This window comes from Rhipicephalus sanguineus, chromosome 1 (assembly GCF_013339695.2).
Source record: "Rhipicephalus sanguineus isolate Rsan-2018 chromosome 1, BIME_Rsan_1.4, whole genome shotgun sequence".
Taxonomy (NCBI): Eukaryota; Metazoa; Arthropoda; class Arachnida; order Ixodida; family Ixodidae; genus Rhipicephalus; species Rhipicephalus sanguineus.
The window spans coordinates 60,767,595-60,787,870 of record NC_051176.1 but is presented as its reverse complement, the minus strand read 5'-3'; the positions used below and the strand labels follow the sequence as shown (position 1 = coordinate 60,787,870).

The following is a 20,276-nucleotide window of genomic DNA, read 5'->3' as shown; positions in this document are numbered from 1 at the left end:
ATAAGGAACACCAGATAGTCAAAATGAGCATGAAGCTATGGCACTGCCACATTACCATTGAGTAATGTGAGGATGTTAAACAGATCTGTGCTACTGGGTGCTGGCATCTGGCCTTACCTCATACTCTTTGCTTGTCATGAACTTGAAGACAACATGCTTGAGATATTTGAAGTTGATGTCATCTTCCAGCTTGTTGTCGGAGCCTCGTGGCTGTGGTGCGTCTTGGGTGGTTCCAGCTTTTGCCACACTGTCACCAGCAGAGCCGCTATGGTCGACCGGCGGTGGCACATCACCAGCTGTGCTGGGTGATCCCTCAATGTTAAGCACAGCAGCCGCTGTGGCAGCCCCTTGGTGGCTCTTGAGCTCCTTTTGCAGGGTTTTCTTCATGTCGCTGATCCTCTGCTGCTGCAACTTCAGCATCTGCCCATGAAAAAGACGACACAATCCCACTTATGGGTTGCCACACTTTTGAGCCATTTTTGGAGTGTACAAACTTTCATTTTGAAGCAGTTTCCGGCTGGCCAAGGCAATGTTAATGCATCAGGAGGTATAAATGAAATGACTGATCGTTTCAACAGCTTAGAATCTCATTCTGAAACCTTGAGTGTAGCGTTTTGAAAAGCTCCACAGCAGTGGCACCACCAGTGAAGTACAGTATGCCAGGTTTTATTTATATATTTTTCTTTTACGCGGACTGAACGACAGCACAATCCTAATCCTTAAACAAAATTGTTCAAAGGGACGTACATCAGCTCCAAAAGAAACTGAAGTGCATAATCAACCAATGAAAGAAACTTTACTAACCATTTTTTACCTAATTACATTACAGTGAACACTGCAGCTTATTAAATGTAACCAGTAAGATTGAAAAGCACGTCTACTTTATATAAGTTCTTCAGCTGGCACTGATCTTGAGATAACTGCCAACAAACCTGCAGTAACAATGCACTGCTGTTCCACTTACTGTTTAAACTAAACATTGTTTTATGCAACGAAGCACAAAAATAACTTCAATGATAATGAGAAATTGGTAAACAGGGTTTGTGTGCTGGAGCCGACATTTCGACAAGCGGACTTGTCTTCTTCAAGGCTGCAACTCCTTTCCTTAGTGCTTGTGTGCATATGCACCACCCTCTATATTTCAAGGCCTGAAGGCTGCCGCCGTGACGTCACAAAGCGGCGGCGGCTGCTGCTCGCCACCGAGCAGTGAAGGCTAGCGTAGTAACATCTGCTGTGCACTTGTCTGTGTCTTCTTTCGTCAGTGTTCCTGTTTGGCGCCTAAGAATTCCTTCTCGGGAGTGAAGGAATTGTGTGCAAATATTTACGGTGAAATAAACCTCACATATTTTGACATATTTTTTTCTCTTGTGAATAAATAAAAGAAGTGTGTTTGCTCTGAGGAACAGCAAGATCTTAAACAGAGTTTTGCTGGGCTTATGCCCTGTATTTCACCTCGGTAGTAAGCAGAAATAGACATATCAAATGTCCAGAAACTTCGCATAATTTTGTTCATCGGTTCTTGGTTATGTTATTATTATTATTATTCACAGATACTGTCAGCCTTTACACAGGGCTATTACAGGAGTGGAAAACAATACATAATAACATAACAATCATTCTAGAATCAGAACGTAATTAACATGTACAATCGGAACTTATAAAGGGTCAAAATGAAGTACACCAAGAAACGCAACCAGATAATAAAATTAAATGCACTAGATCACGTACAGACAAATAAAGCTTTCTTAGCTACAAATGAGATTATGAGCTATGTGTTTTAAGAATAAATCTACGGATGAGGATGAAACGGCTTCTTCGGTCAAAGAATTCCATAACAATCAGTGTAAACAGCAGGAGCACGAATGAGCATTGAATGGCGATGTCTAGAAGTTTCACTATAAAGAATATCAAAATAGTCGGCATACCTTATATGAACATGGTGATTGATAATCGGGTAAAGACATTTGTCTTTCGTATTTAGTTCGAGCCTGAATTGTGGGTAGCTCCGCTAGTGCACACAGTTGAGATGGTGAATCCGTCCAATGATATTTATTGAATATGAATTGGACTGCTAGACGCTGAATTTTTTCAATTTTCGAGATGTTTGTAACAGAGAAAGGATCCCAGACAATTTTAGCATATTCTATGATCGGTCTAATAAGCGTTTTGTAGGCTAAACATTTTGTTTCTTGCATTGCAAACGGCAAAATGGCACCTAAGACACGAGAGAGACTTGTTGGCCTTTGTACACACATAATCTATGTGATGATTCCAGCGAAGATCACTTGTAAAAATCAAACCAAGGTACTTATGTTGCTCAACTCTTTTAAGTTCATGATTATTAATACAATATGCATAGTTAAAGGAAAGAAGATGACTCTTAAGGGCTCGTTTTTTTTGTTAGACACAATATTAATGAGAACTAACAGACAATAACGCCAAGGAAAGTATAGGGGGTGTTATCTGTAGTATTTAGAATATAAATGTGAAGAAAGTAAAGTGGACGAAAAGATAACTTGCCGCCGGCAGGGACCGAACCTGCGACCTTCGAATAACGCGTCCGATGCTCTACCACTGAGCTACGGCGGCGGTCATCCTCCTGTCCACTTTATGGGGTATATATGTGCATTTAAACCTTGGAGTGTTAGTCAGCGCCAATCGCAGACATGGCGGCGAGTGTGGAACACTCTTTTTCTGCCTTTCTGGCGTCACGTAGCACGTGATCTTTTTACGAGCTGGCAGCTGACCAATAATCCCTCGCATACTACCTGAAGGCATCAAGTCTGCCAGAACGAGACCCTTGCTATGAATGAAGGAAAGAAGATGACTCTTAAAGGGACACTAAAGGCAAGTAACAATTTATGTCAGAGTGAAAGCCCAATGTATGGCAACTTCTAAAACGGCAATATTATCAACAGCAGTGCCCTACTTACCGAGAAATTAAGCTAAATGTATCACATGATGAGCGTCACGGGTGGAACATTTTCGAAGTGATCCCGATGACGTATGGAAGTCGGCGTACAAAAAATCACTAGTAATCAAACTAGCAGCAGTAAAAAAAAGAACCTTCCGAGCTTCAAAAGACGTAATAAAATGCTGTTTGTTCATTTCCGCTTGATTCATGGAAAAAAGAACCTCCGTGGCGTTGCCATATGGGGAACGGCGCGCGTGGTTCAAAGGTTCCGTTTTCGCCGAACTGCGCCTCGCCCGGCGCACTGCCTCGCTCACGTGGTCGCGTCTCAGTGGTAGTTTCGGGATCGCGTACTGCCGCGTGTGTTTTGCGCGCTCGTGAAAGTCTCTCTGACCGAAAGTTCGACAAAATGCCGCATGCACGTGATATTGCCGGATGCCCGAATGGTGCACAACGCCAGTGCTGCAGCAAGGAAACCGGTGTGTCTTTTCAATGGGTGCCGCGGAATGAACCCTTACGCTCGAAGTGGCTTAGTGTCATGCCATTGCGCCAGTGTGCTGAACAGTCAAAACCTCTGCGTGTGTGCTCGCTGCGGGACTGCGGCAAGCTTCGATGGCCGTTGTTGCTACTGTGGGTCCCGCTACTTCCGCTCTGCTGCTACTAGTGTCGGCGGCCGCGCAGTAAAAGCGGGCAACGTTGGGCACGGCAGCAGTGACGTATGCAAGTCGTATTTTCAGGGGGGAGATTTGAAGCGCGCTAACGCGATTCGGACCACTAAAAACGTGATTTTATTTCAAAAGAAGCACTTCATTGGCATGAAAGTAGCACTACGAGGTTTCTGGACCGCTATTTCAACAATCAACGTCGACTTAATATTTGCCTTTAGTGTCCCTTTAAGGGCTCGTTTTCTTTGTTAGACACAATATTAATGAGAACTAACAGACAGTAACGCCAAGGAAAGTATAGGGGGTGTTATCTGTAGTATTTGGAATATAAATGTGAAGAAAGTAAAGTGGACGAAAAGATAACTTGCCGCTGGCAGGACTTGATGCCTTCAGGTAGTATGCGAGGGATTATTCTAAACTGAGCTCTCTCAGTTTAGGCAAACTATGGCTCCCAAAATGGCACACGGAATTCAAGAACTACATATTGTACTAGGAAAAAAATTGCATATTTGAAATCGGCACACTGATATACATAAACTCAGCGAGTTTCATTTAAATTGGTAAAGAACTTAAAAAAAAAGTTTTCAGGCGCAGTGTCCCCCCTTAAGGTCAGTTGATAGTCCAGCATAGAGCTGTGCACGGGCCGTATTTCAGAGCCCGAGCCCGGCCCGGGCCCGCTGACTTTGTCGAAGGCCCGCCCGAGCCCGACGGCAAAGGGCTGCGAGCCCGCCCGGCCCGGCCCGACGTACGAAAACACAATCCCGGGCCCGGCCCGGCCTGGCTTTTTGAAGGTTCGCTGCGAAAAGAAGACATCGTTTTCCAGTAATTTGGCATTTTATTGAGCATATCAAATATGATCACACGACACACGACGAACAGTCTCTATTACACATATTACAAATTAGAAGTAGACGGCCTCATGCCAGCAACAATGGAGTTCGCTCGCCAAAGCCGTCACGTGTATGGGGTATGGCCATGCAAGCGTCAGCTTGCACGAAGGCGATCTACGTCGTGTCGCTCGTCGCTGTCGCGTGCATTTTCACTCATATGGGATTTGGCCCTAAATCTAAAGCGAACAGTCGCGTGGCGCCGTCACTAGCTCAGGTGGTGTTACTTCTGTGTTTGTCGGAGCGCAACAGAGGCAGTGCTTTACCTGCTCCCTTTTTGTTTAAAGTAGCGAATGGAAAGGAAAAGCGGTAAAGGGCGGTCGCGGAAAAGGCGCTGTATGCGTGCTGGAAAACAATTCCCGCTCATTCTCTATATTTCGGGCTTGAGTCGGGCTTCGCGCCGGGCCCGAGCCCGGCCCGATAAAATTCCAAGTAGCCCGAGCCCGGCCCGGGCCCGAAGTGAAAATACGTCGGCCCGCTCGAGCCCGGCCCGCGGGCCGGGTCGGGCTCGGGCTTTCGGGCTACCCGAAGCCCGTGCACACCTCTAGTCCAGCATCCTTCCTGTTCCTATCTCTTTTTTCTTGTCTCAGTTTCTTCTGCTTTCTTTTGGTGCTGCTGGCATTTCCTTACGAAGAACTATGCACCAACTTGCCCAACAGGCCACCCTAATTAACAATACCTTGATTACACTAGTCATCACTTGCGACACTGCAAACAAGGGATATTTGTCGGACAGGCGAGGCGTATAAGAAGCACCTATAGCGGCGACGGTGACTACGTTGACCACTTAAGCAACCTAAAGGAAGCATTAGTTGAAAGGAATTACCCACACGACGCTCTAAACAAGGTCTACAACGAAGCATGTGAATTAGATAGGAAATCAAACTAGCTAAAAGAGCCCCCGTAGCACAGCCCAACCAGTCGCTAGCATTTATAACCAAACACTGAAATGCACTCCCAAACATAAACAATATCCTCTACAAGTATTATCCAATATTAGAAAGCAACGAGCGACTTAGAAAAGCGTTTCCCGAAGTACCAAAGGTCGTGTATTCCCGCAATAGGAACATTAAGGACATGTAAGTGCATGCCAAATAAACCCTCATCCTATTGCCCACATACCACCTTGTTCTCGTCCAAGATGTAAGACTTGCAAACACCTTCAAGATGACGTTATAGTTAAAAAACCACAAGTGATAACGTCCATCATATAAAATCTAGTTTTACCTGCAATAGTTCAAACGTTATCTATATCATCCAATTTTCATATTAGCACAAACAGTACATTGGCGAAACAGGACGGCCTGTTAATGTTAGATTAAACTACTGCACGTAGCTGCGCACGACCAGCACCTCATTGCCTTCCTCCAAGCTCACGGCCATCACACTTGTCCCCCTCTCTTGCTTTTGCTGTGGCGTGTCGTTGAGCTGTGCAGGCTGGCACAGCTAAGCATAGCCTCTGAGATTACAGCCAACAGGCATTGCCAAGATGGAAGGGAGGACGCTTGGGTGTGTTGGTAGTTCATCGTACTTCAGAAACCATAGCGCACTAACAAAACACGAGACAAGATAATGACAGGACAAGCGCCTACTTTCAACGAAGGAATGTGACTAAGAAATGCGATGCGAAGCCACAATGTTTTCCTCGTTTCGATCAGACAGTTGTTCTGCAGCGCCATTGTATCAAGATTACTAGAGAAATTGCAGAGGCATCTGAGATAGCTAGGGCAGGAAATGAATGTGTCAGCATGCCGTCTGTTCTTTTATCTAAGAAAGAGCTTGATTGTTTGGCAGACTAAAGCCCCTTGATCTTGGGAAAGTGCCGCCATTCATTGTACTCGCCGCCGCGCGCGCGTCCTCCTCTCTCCCTCCTTGCCCCTTTCACGTCCTCCCGTTCACCGCTTTTTCCGCACCGACGATTGGTCTCCTTCGTCGTTGCCCTTAGAGGCGTGTTGATGTTGTGTTTTGCTGGTATTTTTCTTTTTCGCTCGCGCCATGTTACGCCGGGGCTCCGCGTAGCGAACATTGCGCGCGCTTTGTTTTCTGTGCTTTGTGTGGGTGCTATGCCGTGCTGTTGCGCCTATAACTGCAACAACGAGAGTGCAAACGCTCATGCACTTTTTACGATTCCCTAAGGTAAGCGTGATTGCTTGCAGTGGCTGCAAAACATCGGCCAAAAAAACTTTGTTTGGACGAAGAACAGCGTTCTTTGCGAGGTAAGGCGCCTCTCCTATTGCTCGTATCAAAGCATCGCCGAATGCTACAATTTAAATATCGTTCCGGCCTACTCATCAACGTATTTTTTTCCTAGGCTATTTGCGCATCAAGCAACTTATTGCAGTAATAAAACACCATGCCAAAATTTTTGTGTCAGTACTTAAAAAAAAAAAAAAACATGAACCTGGATTCGCTAAGGAAGACTGTAGAAAGCAAAGCAGAGGGCCATCTCGAGATCTTCTTCACTGGCAAGACACATAAACCGGACTGTCCCCTGCGAGCCATCGTGTCAAAACGAGATTCCTGGCAAAGGACAATTGGCAACTTCCTTCAATCGAACCTGAAACTGATTGTAGGCAAGGACCCCTTTCTAGTGCACTCTTAGACGGAAGTTGCCAGCCTCCTGGAACAAGGTCTTCCGATGGCCACTACAGGGTTTTCGATTGACATCGAAGACCTATTTTACTCAATCCCGTACGACGGTTTGTTCACTGCTGTCAGGCAGAAAGTACAAGATTCTGGAGAAGTAGCCTTCCAGAATGTGGCGGGGGTGAGCACAGAGCATTTTCTTGAAATGTTGATGTCTGTGCTTGTGGTGTTCTGAATGTTTTTCTTACTTGTGTCTTTGTCTTTTCATGCAGTTTAAGAAACTTTAACACTAAGAAAAATGAATTCTCAGTTAAAGTGGTTATGGTTCATGGTAGGGAAAAAAAAGTTCGCAATGATGAACAAAAATAAGCAATCGTCCGTTCTATATGTACAATGGTAAGTAACAGATCACCCTCTCATCCCCTGAAAACTAATGAAGCTCTTTGAACACTTGATACAATGTTACTCATTTAGTTTGACCATGGATAGGATTAATTATGCTGCCATGGTAATTAATGGAAAATGCCACATGCCTTGTTTTTTTCAGAGACTTGGTCCTCGAGGACAGCCACCTTGCTCTCCAGGTCAGACAGGCTGGTGCTGTTGCTCGCGTTGGCTGCAGCTTCCTTCTCCAACTGCTCCACCTGCAACCAGGCAGCACACACAGCTACAGCAGCCCTCTCTTGCAGCAAGCCAATGTTCATTCATTACTTTTCTACTATGCGCTCGATTTGGAGACAAAAATCTGGTGTCACTTGCGAAAGAATGGCTATTCAAAAATCTTTTGTGATAAAGCCACCCGCAGCCAAGGCTGCCTCCCTTAATCTCTTCCAAAAAACACTGAGGCATATTGGTTGTCCAGGGCATTAAAGTAAGCACAGTGTTTGGCCTACCGACTCAACCACCCTCTATGTTTTGACGCTTCCCATCACAACTGAAAGACGAGCCACTTAAAGAAAGGACACAAGGTGTTGCATACGCCATCACATTCCTGTGGTTTCACGTGCCAGAACCACAATCTGATTGTGAGGCACGCTGTAGTGGGGGACTGTGGATTAATTTTGACCACCTGGGGTTCGTTGTGCACCTAAATCTAAGTACATGCATGCTCTTGAATTTCACCCCCATCGAAATGTGGCTGCTGTGACCGGAAAATGAACCCATGCCCTCGAGCATAGCAGTGCCACACCTTCCCTGCTAAGCTACCACGGCTCGTCATCCCATGTGCAGAGTATGACATCTGTTACATAATTAAAATGCAAACTTCTGCGAAAGGGGACGCATGTCATTCTTGTACGTCAGCACAAGGACGACATCCAGGATTTCGACTGCCAAAGGACGATGCTTGCCAAGCACCATGAGCATCTTTTACAAAGAAATATTGCAGGCATCTTTATTAAAAAAAAAAAAAAAAACAGATGCTTCACAATATCTCTGGAAGAAAAGAAAAATTCAGAAACTGTAAAATGGAAACAGTAACCGGTAGTTATCCTCTATATCCACATGATAACATATAGACTAAGAAAGATAGCTGATAAACATAATGTACCAGCTGTGTTTCCAGCACCCAAAAAACTGCAAAATTAGTGTAAGAAGATTAACAACACACACGAACCAGAGAAAGAAAGAAATGCAAGGTAGAACATGTGAAAAATTTTGTTGAGTGTGACAGATTTTGTATACAGTGTTCCACTAACACGTGGAAAGCAAAGGATAGGTCAGATGTCAAGATATATCTAAACAGGACTTAGGGAGCACAGCTGAAATTGCCAAAAATTACTAACCCTGGAAATTTAGCAACACATTGTAACCAATGTTCATGTGCGCCTGATTTTGGAAAAACAAGAGTCATGAAAATAATAAAAGATGACAAGAAGAAAGTTATTTGCAAAGCAGCTATGATGGTTCCTCTGGGAGCAGAGAGGTGCATGCGTCAGTGCACTATCAATAAGGTTGTTATCTGTGGAAAATGAATTGATGGTACACATGGAAAAGAATGATGCACAGGCGGGGCGGAGGTGATGCTTGCTATCATTTCGATGTCTACTTTGTACTTTATATATGCGAGAAATGCATGGAAAATAAAACAGTTGAAAGCTGCGCTTTGTACTATTAACCCATGTCTAAGTTCTTTATGGGTCATTCCACGCCAAATGTCCCAGCCATTTTGGCGACTATCTTAAATGTAGTATTTAAAAAAATCATGCTGGTTTATTGCACTGAAAATAGTGAATTGCTAGAATATTTAATGAAGAAAAGAGTTTTCGGTCATGTTGGAGCCTTTGTAATTCCACAGGATGTCGTCTCTCTGATGTTTGTCAGAAAATTTTTTCTGCGAGTATAGTTTCTTGTTTCAGTACCCAGTTTGGTTTATATATTAAACAAAGGCTATTGTGTAAAGTGTTGGAAGCTCAATAATATTACCATTTTTCTGCCATATACACGTCCAGGAATTTTGACAAAATGTTCTATGCATTTTTTCCCTTTTGACATTGCTTTATGAATGAATATCTCACTCATTAATACTTACTTTACGGAAGGTATATTTTACGCTTCAGACCACTGAAGTTTGTAAATCTTGCGAGAAAATCTTCATTTTGGCCCACACCGAGACGCAATTTACACTTCTAGGGTGCTCCAACTAAAAATCGTCTTTATAAATCAATGGAAAGCAAATAAATATTTCTTGTTATGTGGCAAGTTTTATCATTATAATTTTTTATTTAAGCAAGAAAATAATTTTCGAAGTTCCCCATTTACAGCTATCTGCCGATTTGCTCATACAACAGCTTCTTCACTGAAGTTCCCCATTGATTTTACTTGACACATTTACTTTGAGGTACCTTATGGTGTCATATCGAAGCTTGAAGTAGCAACAACCAGGTGAGAAGATGCCGCTGAGAGCAACTGCGGAGCCCTTGTGATGCTCTCATTGCATAGCTGTGGCTCGCTGCAGAGTTACAATTGGTGTCTGAAAACTGCAGCACTTTTTTATACGGACTTGTTAGGTCAGTATAGATCGTATACAGTAACTTAAAGGGGCCGTGCACCCCCAATTACGCACGTTGTTTTTATCGGCCGTTTGCTTTCTATGGGTCTTGATGACTGCTGTGGCACCAATGAAAGCGGCGAGAACGAAGCACTTGATATTTTAATTTGCTTCCGAAATGGGTTTCCGCGCCGATTGCAGTGTCGTACAACGACAATTTCTGTTACAGGAAGTGAGGTAGCGTGTGTGACTTATGCTGTTCGTTTTGATTGGTGGGAAATAAATAATATATAGTACACGCTTGCAAAACACTCAGCATGTGGAATTTACTCATTTTAATGTGTTTAATGCTCGTTACAGCTGCGAAAAGGACACCAATTTGTGCATCGATTTTAACTTATCAGAAACTGCGACACAGATGGTGCTGCCGAACGGCCTACTCAAGGCGCAGCCTTCATCAATACACTGTGCTTTGCATTTCTGCCTTACACAGATTTTCCATGTCCTCGAGGTGTCTAGGTGTGTTTGTGTACCTACCATCAACTGCTGGTGTCGTCTTTGGTATTTGTCACCTGCCAGCATTGTGTTGAGTAAACTTGATTGTGTGCACGTTCCTCATGGTTCGATATAAGTGCGCGGTAGGCGTTCACGTTCAAGGTCCGTCCAGTCGGAGGATCTCATCGTTTCTGAAACGTTCGAACGTCCTCCCGCCTACCGGCCTACCGTTCTTCCCTCTCAGGTCAGCATACATTGATACAGTCATCTGCTAACTTGTGCAGCAGAGAAGCCGTCAAAAGGAGCGGTGCCCGCTTGCGACTAGAAGGCCAGCATGTGCTGCGGGGTTCCGGTATGGCAAAATCTAAGTCGCATTTTGATTGGAAGCAGACAAAACTCCAGTGACACGTCACTGGGCGAGTGAAATACGGAAGGGTACACCAATTTCTGTCGTTTGCTTTTATTTTGAATTTGTAAGCTCAATAACTTCCGTTTCCGTGCGTCTATCTCCAAAATCCTTTTTGCATTCATCTCAGGACGATACAAGGAACGCGTTCCGATGTAAAAATCGGAGGGTAAAATATGGGTGCAGGGCCCCCTTAATCAAGAGACGGACTGACGTGGAACATCCCTTTGGCAGCGGTAACACGCAGATGGGTGAGAAAATAGTATCTTGAAGATACGTTACTGTGCAAGTTATTAAAGGCATCAAATAGAATGACACTAAGTTCGTGTCGCACATCAACGACGAGACCTTCTGCAACATTGAACTCAAGGTATGTATACACCAATTAAATGCAAGAGAAGTCGCTGTGCATAGAGATGGATGTGAAAGCGAAAAATTGCTGCAGGTCCCAACGCACTGTGGGAATCAATTTCATGTGAAGCCATCAGCGAGTAGCAGCCTATGCTGGACTTTTGCTTTGAGGCAAGCATTACGATGTGGATCGGCGTTTTTATGTAAATTGAGTAGTTGTGTGCACATCGAAAGCTTGCAAGGCACATCGCCTGCAGTGACGTTTAAAGGGCAGCTCATGGTCCGACGTAATGTGCATTACATATGTAACGGTCGTCAGCTTATTTCAGCAACGTTTGACTATAGCTTGCGGAGACATAAAAGCACATATGTAATGTTAGTTGTGCTGTAGCGGACAGCTCACACTACAACCACAATAAGCGTTGCCCTGACATGACGCATGTATATAGGTCTTTTTCCCAAGCCGTTTGAAGCGCTGGTGTGGCTCTGTGGTAGAATACTTGACTGCCATGCAGAATGCGAAGGTTTAATTGCAGCTCGAGCCGTAATTTTTATTCTTTGCTTACATAGGGATTCTTTGCTCAGTGACAATGCCATTGATTGCATTTTCTGCAACAGGGGCTGCTTGACGCTGTCACGTGAAGATTTCCAAACTCTGTTTTCGCTCATCCTGAGTTGATATAGACTGTGAATCACCTGTGGCGCTTACCCATATAGTACTACGGCCCGTGTTATGTGTGTATGTGTCACGCGTGACTCATGGAAAGGGTTTCATGATGTACGCGACAGGCAAGTTCTGCTACTCATGTCAGAACCTGTGAATCGTGTTTATCATAAACTCATTTCTTCCTATGGCAATTTTGGGATATACCATATGAAGGAGACGACCATGAGAACACTAAGACATAGGCGGGCTGATGGACAGAGGGACGGATGGATAGATAGATATATGGATAGACATAAAACGACCGAAGTGCCTGTGGTTTGCTAAGAAATGCTTCGCATTTAATAAATGTTCAATAATGAAACAGCTACCACAGACTTATCCATGCCAACCCAAAGTGGACGGTCTCCCCATTGCTGCAGTTTCTGGAGATAGACATGAATGAAAAAAAAAAAAAAGAAACACATGACTGTTAATTTTCTATGTCGATTCAAAGCAACGTAATTGACCGGGCTTAGAATTATGTGAAACAAGGATGAGCATAATGCTTATTTCTTTTCTATGAGAAGCACGCAGCTAATAGCATTTCTGGCGTACTGAGTGCATTACTTTTTGTTAGGTGTATCTGTATACAAACCAAGAAAATGTTTTTTTGTGCTGCTCTGCCTCAAACATAGGCACAATGTTTTGTGCAACTGATTACAATGGCTTTTTAAACAGTAGTCCATTAGAATAACAGAGAGCTGAGCTAGCTAGTAGGTATTCATGTTAAAAAGACAGGGCATGCAAACACGGACACAAGAGAGAAGTCAAGACAGCCCAAACGTCTTGACTTCTCTCTTGTGTCCGTGTTAGCACACCCTGCCTTTTTAACAGTAGTCAATGTCTGCAAAAAATGGAGAACAGATAACTGAAATGTCCGTTGTGCTAACATAATGTCCTTGCATGTTAAAAAAAAAAAGAAAACGTTAAGCAGCTCTTTGGCATTTTTGTTGTGTGTCAGGTGACAAGCATGAGTAGCCTCACTCATCTTGCAAGCAATAGCGATTGTTCAGGAGACGATTACCTCGGCTACGTGTTCGGTGTAGACCCCTACACAACTGCAACACCACAACTACATTTTGGCCTCTAGGTGGCTTAGGGGCCCTTAAAAGATCAGCTATTCCAGACTTCTAAAGAGCCTTCCTGGTTGAGGTTTTCATTGATTTCATCAAGCTTCAGAAATATGCATGCGCGATGTCACACAAAAAAAAAAAAAATGTGACCCCCACGAACAAAGGTGATGCATACTTCAGGTTGATGATGATGATGATGATTGATAATGTTTAATGACGCAAGGGCACCTAGGCCAAAGACTGTCATGAAGTTTCTATTATCTTTGACCAGAGTTCAAAAGAATTATGCTTTCATGCCATTTTAGAACTGCTAGTGAATTTGAATGCCCTGCTACGGATTGCTTTAGGTTACAAAGTCCGCTACCTTTTCTGTTGCACTATGCAGAGATTCCTGCAGCTGCGTCACCTCCTTTTCCAGCCTGGCTTGTTGTTCATCTGCTTGCTGCTGCTTTGCCTCCAGCTCCTCCATCAGTCGCTTGTTCTCCATCTCAGCTGAGGTCAATGCCTGCTTCAGCTTTGCAAGTTCTGCATATTTCATGCAAAAAGAAAACAGTTGAAGTGATCAAGCCAGCAACTTACTATTAAAATACCCTTTACTGCACAATATTTTGTTTTATCATAATATTATTCATGGAGTTGCATGGAAGCAAAACAATAGTTGTACTACCATCGAAAATAAATTTGGTGGATTTTTACAGTTTGTATAAGCAGAAAAAAGGCATGTTGCAAATCAACAATAACGAGCAAGTAAAGAACAAGTTGAAGGGGAAAGATACCCAGTGCAATTCGAACTCAAATATATGAGTGGGTGCACTCATGTTGTAGTGTGGTACAAAAGAATGCAATTTCTCTTGCTTGTTGAACAAAGCTCGTTTCTAAACTTGTAGCAGTGCATCATGCAGATTTCCGCACAGCCAGGAAACTTGCAGCGCCTTTCTACATCAGGTTGAACATTTGAAGGAGAGAGTGCAATACATCTTTATTATTAATATTGGGAAATGAGTAAGGAGCATGGGAGGAACCCCTAGTCCGGGGTCCCTAAGACGACTCTGACGATGTGTCGAGGCCGTTGTATTATGGCTCAGAGGACCTCGGGAGGAGGAAACAGATCGTAACAAAGCGAATAAAATTTGTGGAAAAATAGAGCTAGACGCAGCCACAGACTAAACTGAAAGGCTGTGTAATTTGAGAGCAGGCACAACTACTTATTACACGTTCTAGGCACGGTCAAGGAACGAAGAGGAAGAGGATCGCGAGGGCACGAGAGACGGCGGTGCTCGGAACCGAGAGCAGAGCGGAACATGTAATAAAACACCACCACCACGCACAGTGTTTTGGAATATTTCCCAAAATTTAGAATGTAGAATCAGAGACGTAAGGGTACGCCCAGGATGAGGCGACACGGTACAGCACGAATACACCGAACTCCTATGAGAAAATTTTGACATACGACCTAAAAACGTGCTGCACACACGTAGAATCGAAATGGATTTAAACTCGCTGTCATCGTCAGTCCCGGGAGGTGGCTGTCTTCACTATCAGAAAGAATTACTCTGCCATAGAAGAATACTAGTTGCATTAGATGAGCGCTGATGGCAATACAAGGTGTTGCCTTTTTCAAAGCAATGTTGCGGAAATGCAACAACGTGTACAGGCGGTTTCTCCTTTTGTTTTAATTGCCATTTCTTGGAACGTTGCATAAACGCAACAATGTGCGGTAAAGGGCTAAATTAGGGGTGTGCGAATAGTGAAATTTCATCTCGAATCAAATTCGCATCGAATAGTGCCGAATAGTGGCCAAAAATATCGAATATCGAATCGAATATTGAATAGTATCGAAACGTGTACCGCCAGAAGGTTCGAAATACGGCTCATCTGACAACGGTAATGTTGTGCTCCATCGCCATGGGTGCTCTGGGCCCAAAAATCTTTGGGCGACCACTCAAAGCAACGTTTTAACTGCGTGCCGGAACGATGGTAGTTTCTGAATGAGTGGTGCAGTGGGGCAGTGGCGACTGCACAGCGTGAACAAATTTTCACATGTGAAGCCAATTGAAGCCAATCACCGAGAGTTTCTTTGGAAGTATGCAATAAATATTGCATGAGATCTTAGAGGTGTGGTGCTATCAATATTTCAGAGTATGTTGTGTTAGCGTACAATTAGCTTTTTAGTCACGTTGCCAATGATTGTTAATGTTAATATCTCACATAATCTGTGCATTTTGTGGCACAATTTGATTTCGCACCTTCAAATAAGAGCTATGAATAGCTGCTGTCCAGTAACCATATTTGGCGTTTTTTTTTCTGAAAGAGCTAAATCCAGAAACCGAAACTGAGCTAAATTTCACGGGAGTGTAAAGCGCGCCTAAGTATCTTTCATTTTTTAACCCTTTGTGGGTTTGCCTAAATTTTTGACACGATCATATAAAAAAGAGCTGTGGTATATTCATATAGGCTACAAAGAAATAGTATAAAACAAATTTCATCAAACTCAAGCCAGTAGTTTACTGAAAGAAAGTGGGACATATATGTCCCACTGTGTCATGAAGGCACCGTCTCGAGATTGCATCAACAGGTATTTGGGATGAAACGGCCGAAGCAAGTGGCACAGAGTATCGCTTCTCAAGGTGTGCTGAGGAAAGTTGTGGGGATTTCATTCCAGCAGTAGCAAACCGCCTGCACCTGTGCCTCTTGTGAGCCGTCATAGCACTGTGGTCTGTTCCTGTAAAGCTTACTTCACCGCATGCACCATCCATTTTTTTGTCCATTTGCCTGTCCTTGCTTTGGCTGTCCAAACTGTCGAGTAAAGCTGTTGCCCCTGAATATGTACCTACTTTTCAAGAGGTATATGATATGAAGAAAAATATTTCCACGCACCAATATTCGCATTTATGCTGAGGAATGAGCGTGGCAATATCGCAGGGGATTGTTTCGATGCATTTATAGGTCAAGTTATTCCGCAAATTTACAAAAGCATGTGATGACTGGAAGCTAAAATCACCTCTCTGAAAAACCAGAAAAAGAGGAAATTATCCGGTATTTTGATTGGTAGGTTCTTTCTATCTGTGTAGAGCGAGCGGTCCTCGCTCTACTACACGACAGCATACTGCCACCAAGAACAAACACCCAGCCACCTACATTGTCAACTCATTTTACTAAACACTTCACATATACTCAAACTTGCAGATGAAATATCATAAAATGTGTTTCAATATACCCATTTTAAGTCTAATTATTTTCAGCGATGTTATTGCTTTTGACGAACACACTTTGTGCGCGTATTTGCACATAAAGCAACTGTCCATGGCTATGCAGCTTTGGTACATTAACATAAGTTCGAGCTTCATCAATGAATTTGTCCTTAACCTTTCCTGGACCTCATGGTGGATTATGTATTGCCCTATAAAAGTACCACCACTTTTGGCAGTATGAGTGGCAGTAGGTTACCACACAGCCCATCCTATAGATGACTCACCTTCCTTCATGGTTTTCAGTTCAGCCTCGCTCCTCTTGAGGCTGTGCTTGAGGGTGGTCTCAGAGTGTGACACAAGACTGAGCTGCTTCTCCAGTTTAGAGACCTGGAATGGAAGATGATCTTGTGGTGATGACATACGTTACAGACTAAAAAGTTCCACGTAAATCTGCAACGAGTTTCATGCAAGTAAAAATACAGATTCGCCCAAATGTAACCTAAAGCTAACTTCTAGATAGCTCAACTTGTAGAGTAACTGCCTTGAGAAGTAATGCTAAGTTTAACTTGTGGGCCAAAGCATGTTCTATCACAACTCTAGAGCTTTCTTTCTGAGAACCCATAAGGGTTTCCTTTGTAGCTTCGAGCTACTGTTTGGGTAGATGACTATGACTATTTTTACTCTCATGCTCATTCAGGTAAACATGTGCACATGTATGTACTATCATGAGCAATATAACTGCTGCAGTGGTCTAGTGGTTATGGTACTTGACAGCTGACCCGAAGGTCACGGGATCAAACCGCGGCTGCGGTGGCCGCATTTCAATGGAGGCAAAATGCTGGAGGCCCGTGTGCTTAGATTTAGGTGCACGCTAAAGAACCCTCGGAAGTAAAAATTTCCAGAGGACTCCACTACAGCGTCTCTCATAATCACATCGTGGTTTCGGGACATAAAATCTCAACAATTATTATTATTATTATATTGTGAGCAATATGAGCAACAACACACAAAAGCGTAGCAAATAGCCTCGACCCCAACTTGGGACAATTCAGGAGTTGGAAACGATGTGGGAAAGGCACCACGGTTCTGCTAACCCTTTGCACTCTTGCCTCGCTAGTGTTGACACAAAATGGCAGCTGATTGTGTGTAACTGGCTGCTCATGATAAGGCTGGTTATGCCATGCGGAGTGTGGCAGTGTCCTGTCTATAGCTCTGCACAAGATACCATGGTTAATTTGTTTTTAAATGCGAAGCATTTTTTAGTGAAGTGTTGCTCAACTCCACAAAAATACACTTACGATCGCTAGTTATGGCATGCACATCACCACAACGTAGCGTCAAGTTCGCTTCGAGAAAACTTACGTCTATGCTCTAACGTAAGTGCTGATGTTATGTTGAACCGTAAGCTATATTTTAGGAGCCAGTGTAGTCGATGTGCCCAATAAGCCCACAATGTGTACACAACTACTCAATTTACAAAAAGACGTTGGTTCACCTTGTAACGCTTGGCCAGAGTCCTTCAATACTTTTCTGGTCACGAAACTCTGCCGTCACACTATGGGGGGCTTCATATGCTGCCTAAAGCTGCCACAACGCGGCGCCACTGTGCCACAGAGGGCATCGTTCGTGTGTCGAAACACTTGCATGGTGCAACACAAGCTGATGGTTGTGGCACTTTCTGTGCACCTGCTATGTTATTTTTCGAGACAGCTGAAGTGTTGGTGTGGGACGACGATACCAAACACGTGCTGCGTGCCAGTGGGCTGTTCTGCTTACAAGAGAACAACCAAAAGGTGCTGCTTCATTTACCGAGTAACAAGGAGCAGAGCGAGAAATGAAAGTGGGCCCTACCACTGCTAGACAGTGGTGATTACAACTCTGAATCTAAGTGCACACGTGTGCGCATGAAGCACTTCGATGCCTCGGACATTGTCGCTGCCTGCGACCTTCCCACCCACATCGCCATGTCATCTCAGTTTGCCCAATTTAAAACTGCAGTAAAAAGCCATATTTTATCCTTGTAAATGTGATCTACTGCTGTTTTTCTATTTTTTGTTGTTGTTATTGTTGGTGCTGTTTTTGCTTTTTTGCTTTCTTTTTATCTATCATGTTTTCTTGCCCACCCCTCATGTAATGTCCCTCGGGACCCTTGAGGTACTAATGAACGGATTACAATTACAAATCTTTATGCACATGTCATACAGGAGAATTTAGTGGCAATAGTGGCACAAGCCTAAGAAGCTTCACATTATGGCATGAAACGTTTTTTGAACAGGGGGAGGTGCCCTCAAAGATGCATAGCAGGTTTTGATAATATTCATGTGACATATGGCCAATTTCATATATTCTGCTCCCACAAAAGCACAAAAGTATACAAGTAGACTTCTACAAAAAGATTGCACTGCACCTTTTCCGACGAAGTCTGCTGGCTGGCCTCGAGCCCCTGGATCCGCTCCTGGCTCTTCTTGCACTCGGCCTCCTTCTTGTTCAGTTCCACCTGAGGCAAGACGCATTCCAAGCAGTCTACTACATAGCCACTGGGGTGCCTTCGAGTGAACAATGACGGCATGGTGGGCTAAGCTTTCGAGAGGCAGGGCTTTTATGTGTGCAGTGGCTCAGATATTTTGGCCAGCCAGCTGCGCATGTGCGATGGGTGCAACTTGTGCATGCACACATTTTTGCAGGTTCTTGCATGGACTAGTACTTAAGGTGACAATGGGAGCCGTGGCAGCTTTAGCGGTTCTTTTGTAAACCAACAAAGAGGAAAAGTGTGTGGCACGTGCCACTGACCTTTCACAAAAATGCAGAGTTGGTCCGGCTGCATTTAGTGATGTGGACCTGCAGCTGTTAAAAAATTACAGGGGTCCCTTATGCACTTGCCTAAGACGACTTGCTATGTGTTGAAGACGTGCACACAAAGTCACGTCTCCTTTTGTGCTTGTCGAACCTCCCTCTCGTGTTGCATACCTCTATGGCCTCCCACACAATCCACTAGCATCGCCATCTACCATAGCGCGCCCTTTCCGCATTACTCCGCAGCCGTCAGTAGGCAGTCACGCGAACGCCACCTTTTTATATTTTACTCATGCGAATGCCACAAAGACAAAGTGGACCCACAGTTCACATGCCCTCGTGATATTTTATGCATCCTCACATCAATCTTGAAACATCCTTAGGCTTTCGCCTTAAAATTGATTCACAGAGAAAATGAGGTATTTCTACTAGCAGTAGTCCCATAACAAAATGTTGCTGAAAAATGTAGCACATTTGAGTTGTGCAAGTGTTACAAGAGCGGCGTTTGCGTTCTCTATTTTCCTTCTTAAGTGTCTATATGTCCTTAAATGAAAGAAGGGGAATTGATCAAGGGCTCAGTTTCTTTGTTAGACACAGCCTAATGAAACCAACAGACAATGAAGCCAAGAAAGGCATAGGGGACATGTAGTTTTTAACCCTTTCCCTACTGAGTTTTTTTTGGCTGACAACGATACAAAAATACCAATTTTTTTATTTGCCTATTTGACTCAATGTATCTTGAAACAACTTAGGAAATTATTCAAAGGTGGTCTATTCGACATGCAAAATATATATTTTTTTAAACAGGGAAAGGATTGCCTTCACTGCACTGAACCATGGAAAGTGCCCTCACCTCTCCAGTCTTCACTGCAGAAAATGTCTCTTTCAAATTTAAAAAATAAAGAGCAGGGACAGGTAAGTCCATGAAAACAAACCATGGGCCGGTGGGGGTTTGCTTACATGTAACGGTGACCACTGCCGATACGTCGAGACGCAGTCGTCGTCCGAATCTGAAGATTTAGAGAAACTGCTGCTATGTGCAGTTGCTGCCACACTCGCAGGAGAACTCAAATTCTGCTTCATTTCACAAAACTTTGGCAAACACTTTTTTTTTTTTCGGAATGAAGCTGTTACTGGTACGCTCGTGCACAGAGGAAGACACAATTTTCGGATTCCGTTTGCCAGAATGAAGTAGTTTCTCGACCAAGGTGCATGTTCTGAGC

The 20,276-nt window shown here is 43.8% G+C and overlaps 1 protein-coding gene across 2 annotated transcripts in view; it reads right to left on the bottom strand.

Moving 5' to 3' along the window:
• Positions 1–20,276, bottom strand: part of LOC119391964 (golgin subfamily A member 1) — a 109,224-nt gene that overhangs the window by 7,752 nt on the left and 81,196 nt on the right. For both annotated transcript variants that reach the window (XM_037659609.2, XM_037659613.2), the window contains 5 exons: positions 18,668–18,757; positions 16,545–16,647; positions 13,434–13,594; positions 7,583–7,693; positions 118–420 (listed from right to left, as the gene is read on the bottom strand). In XM_037659609.2, coding sequence (XP_037515537.1) covers positions 118–420; positions 7,583–7,693; positions 13,434–13,594; positions 16,545–16,647; positions 18,668–18,757 — 768 coding nt within the window. The remainder of the gene's footprint in view (positions 1–117; positions 421–7,582; positions 7,694–13,433; positions 13,595–16,544; positions 16,648–18,667; positions 18,758–20,276) is intronic.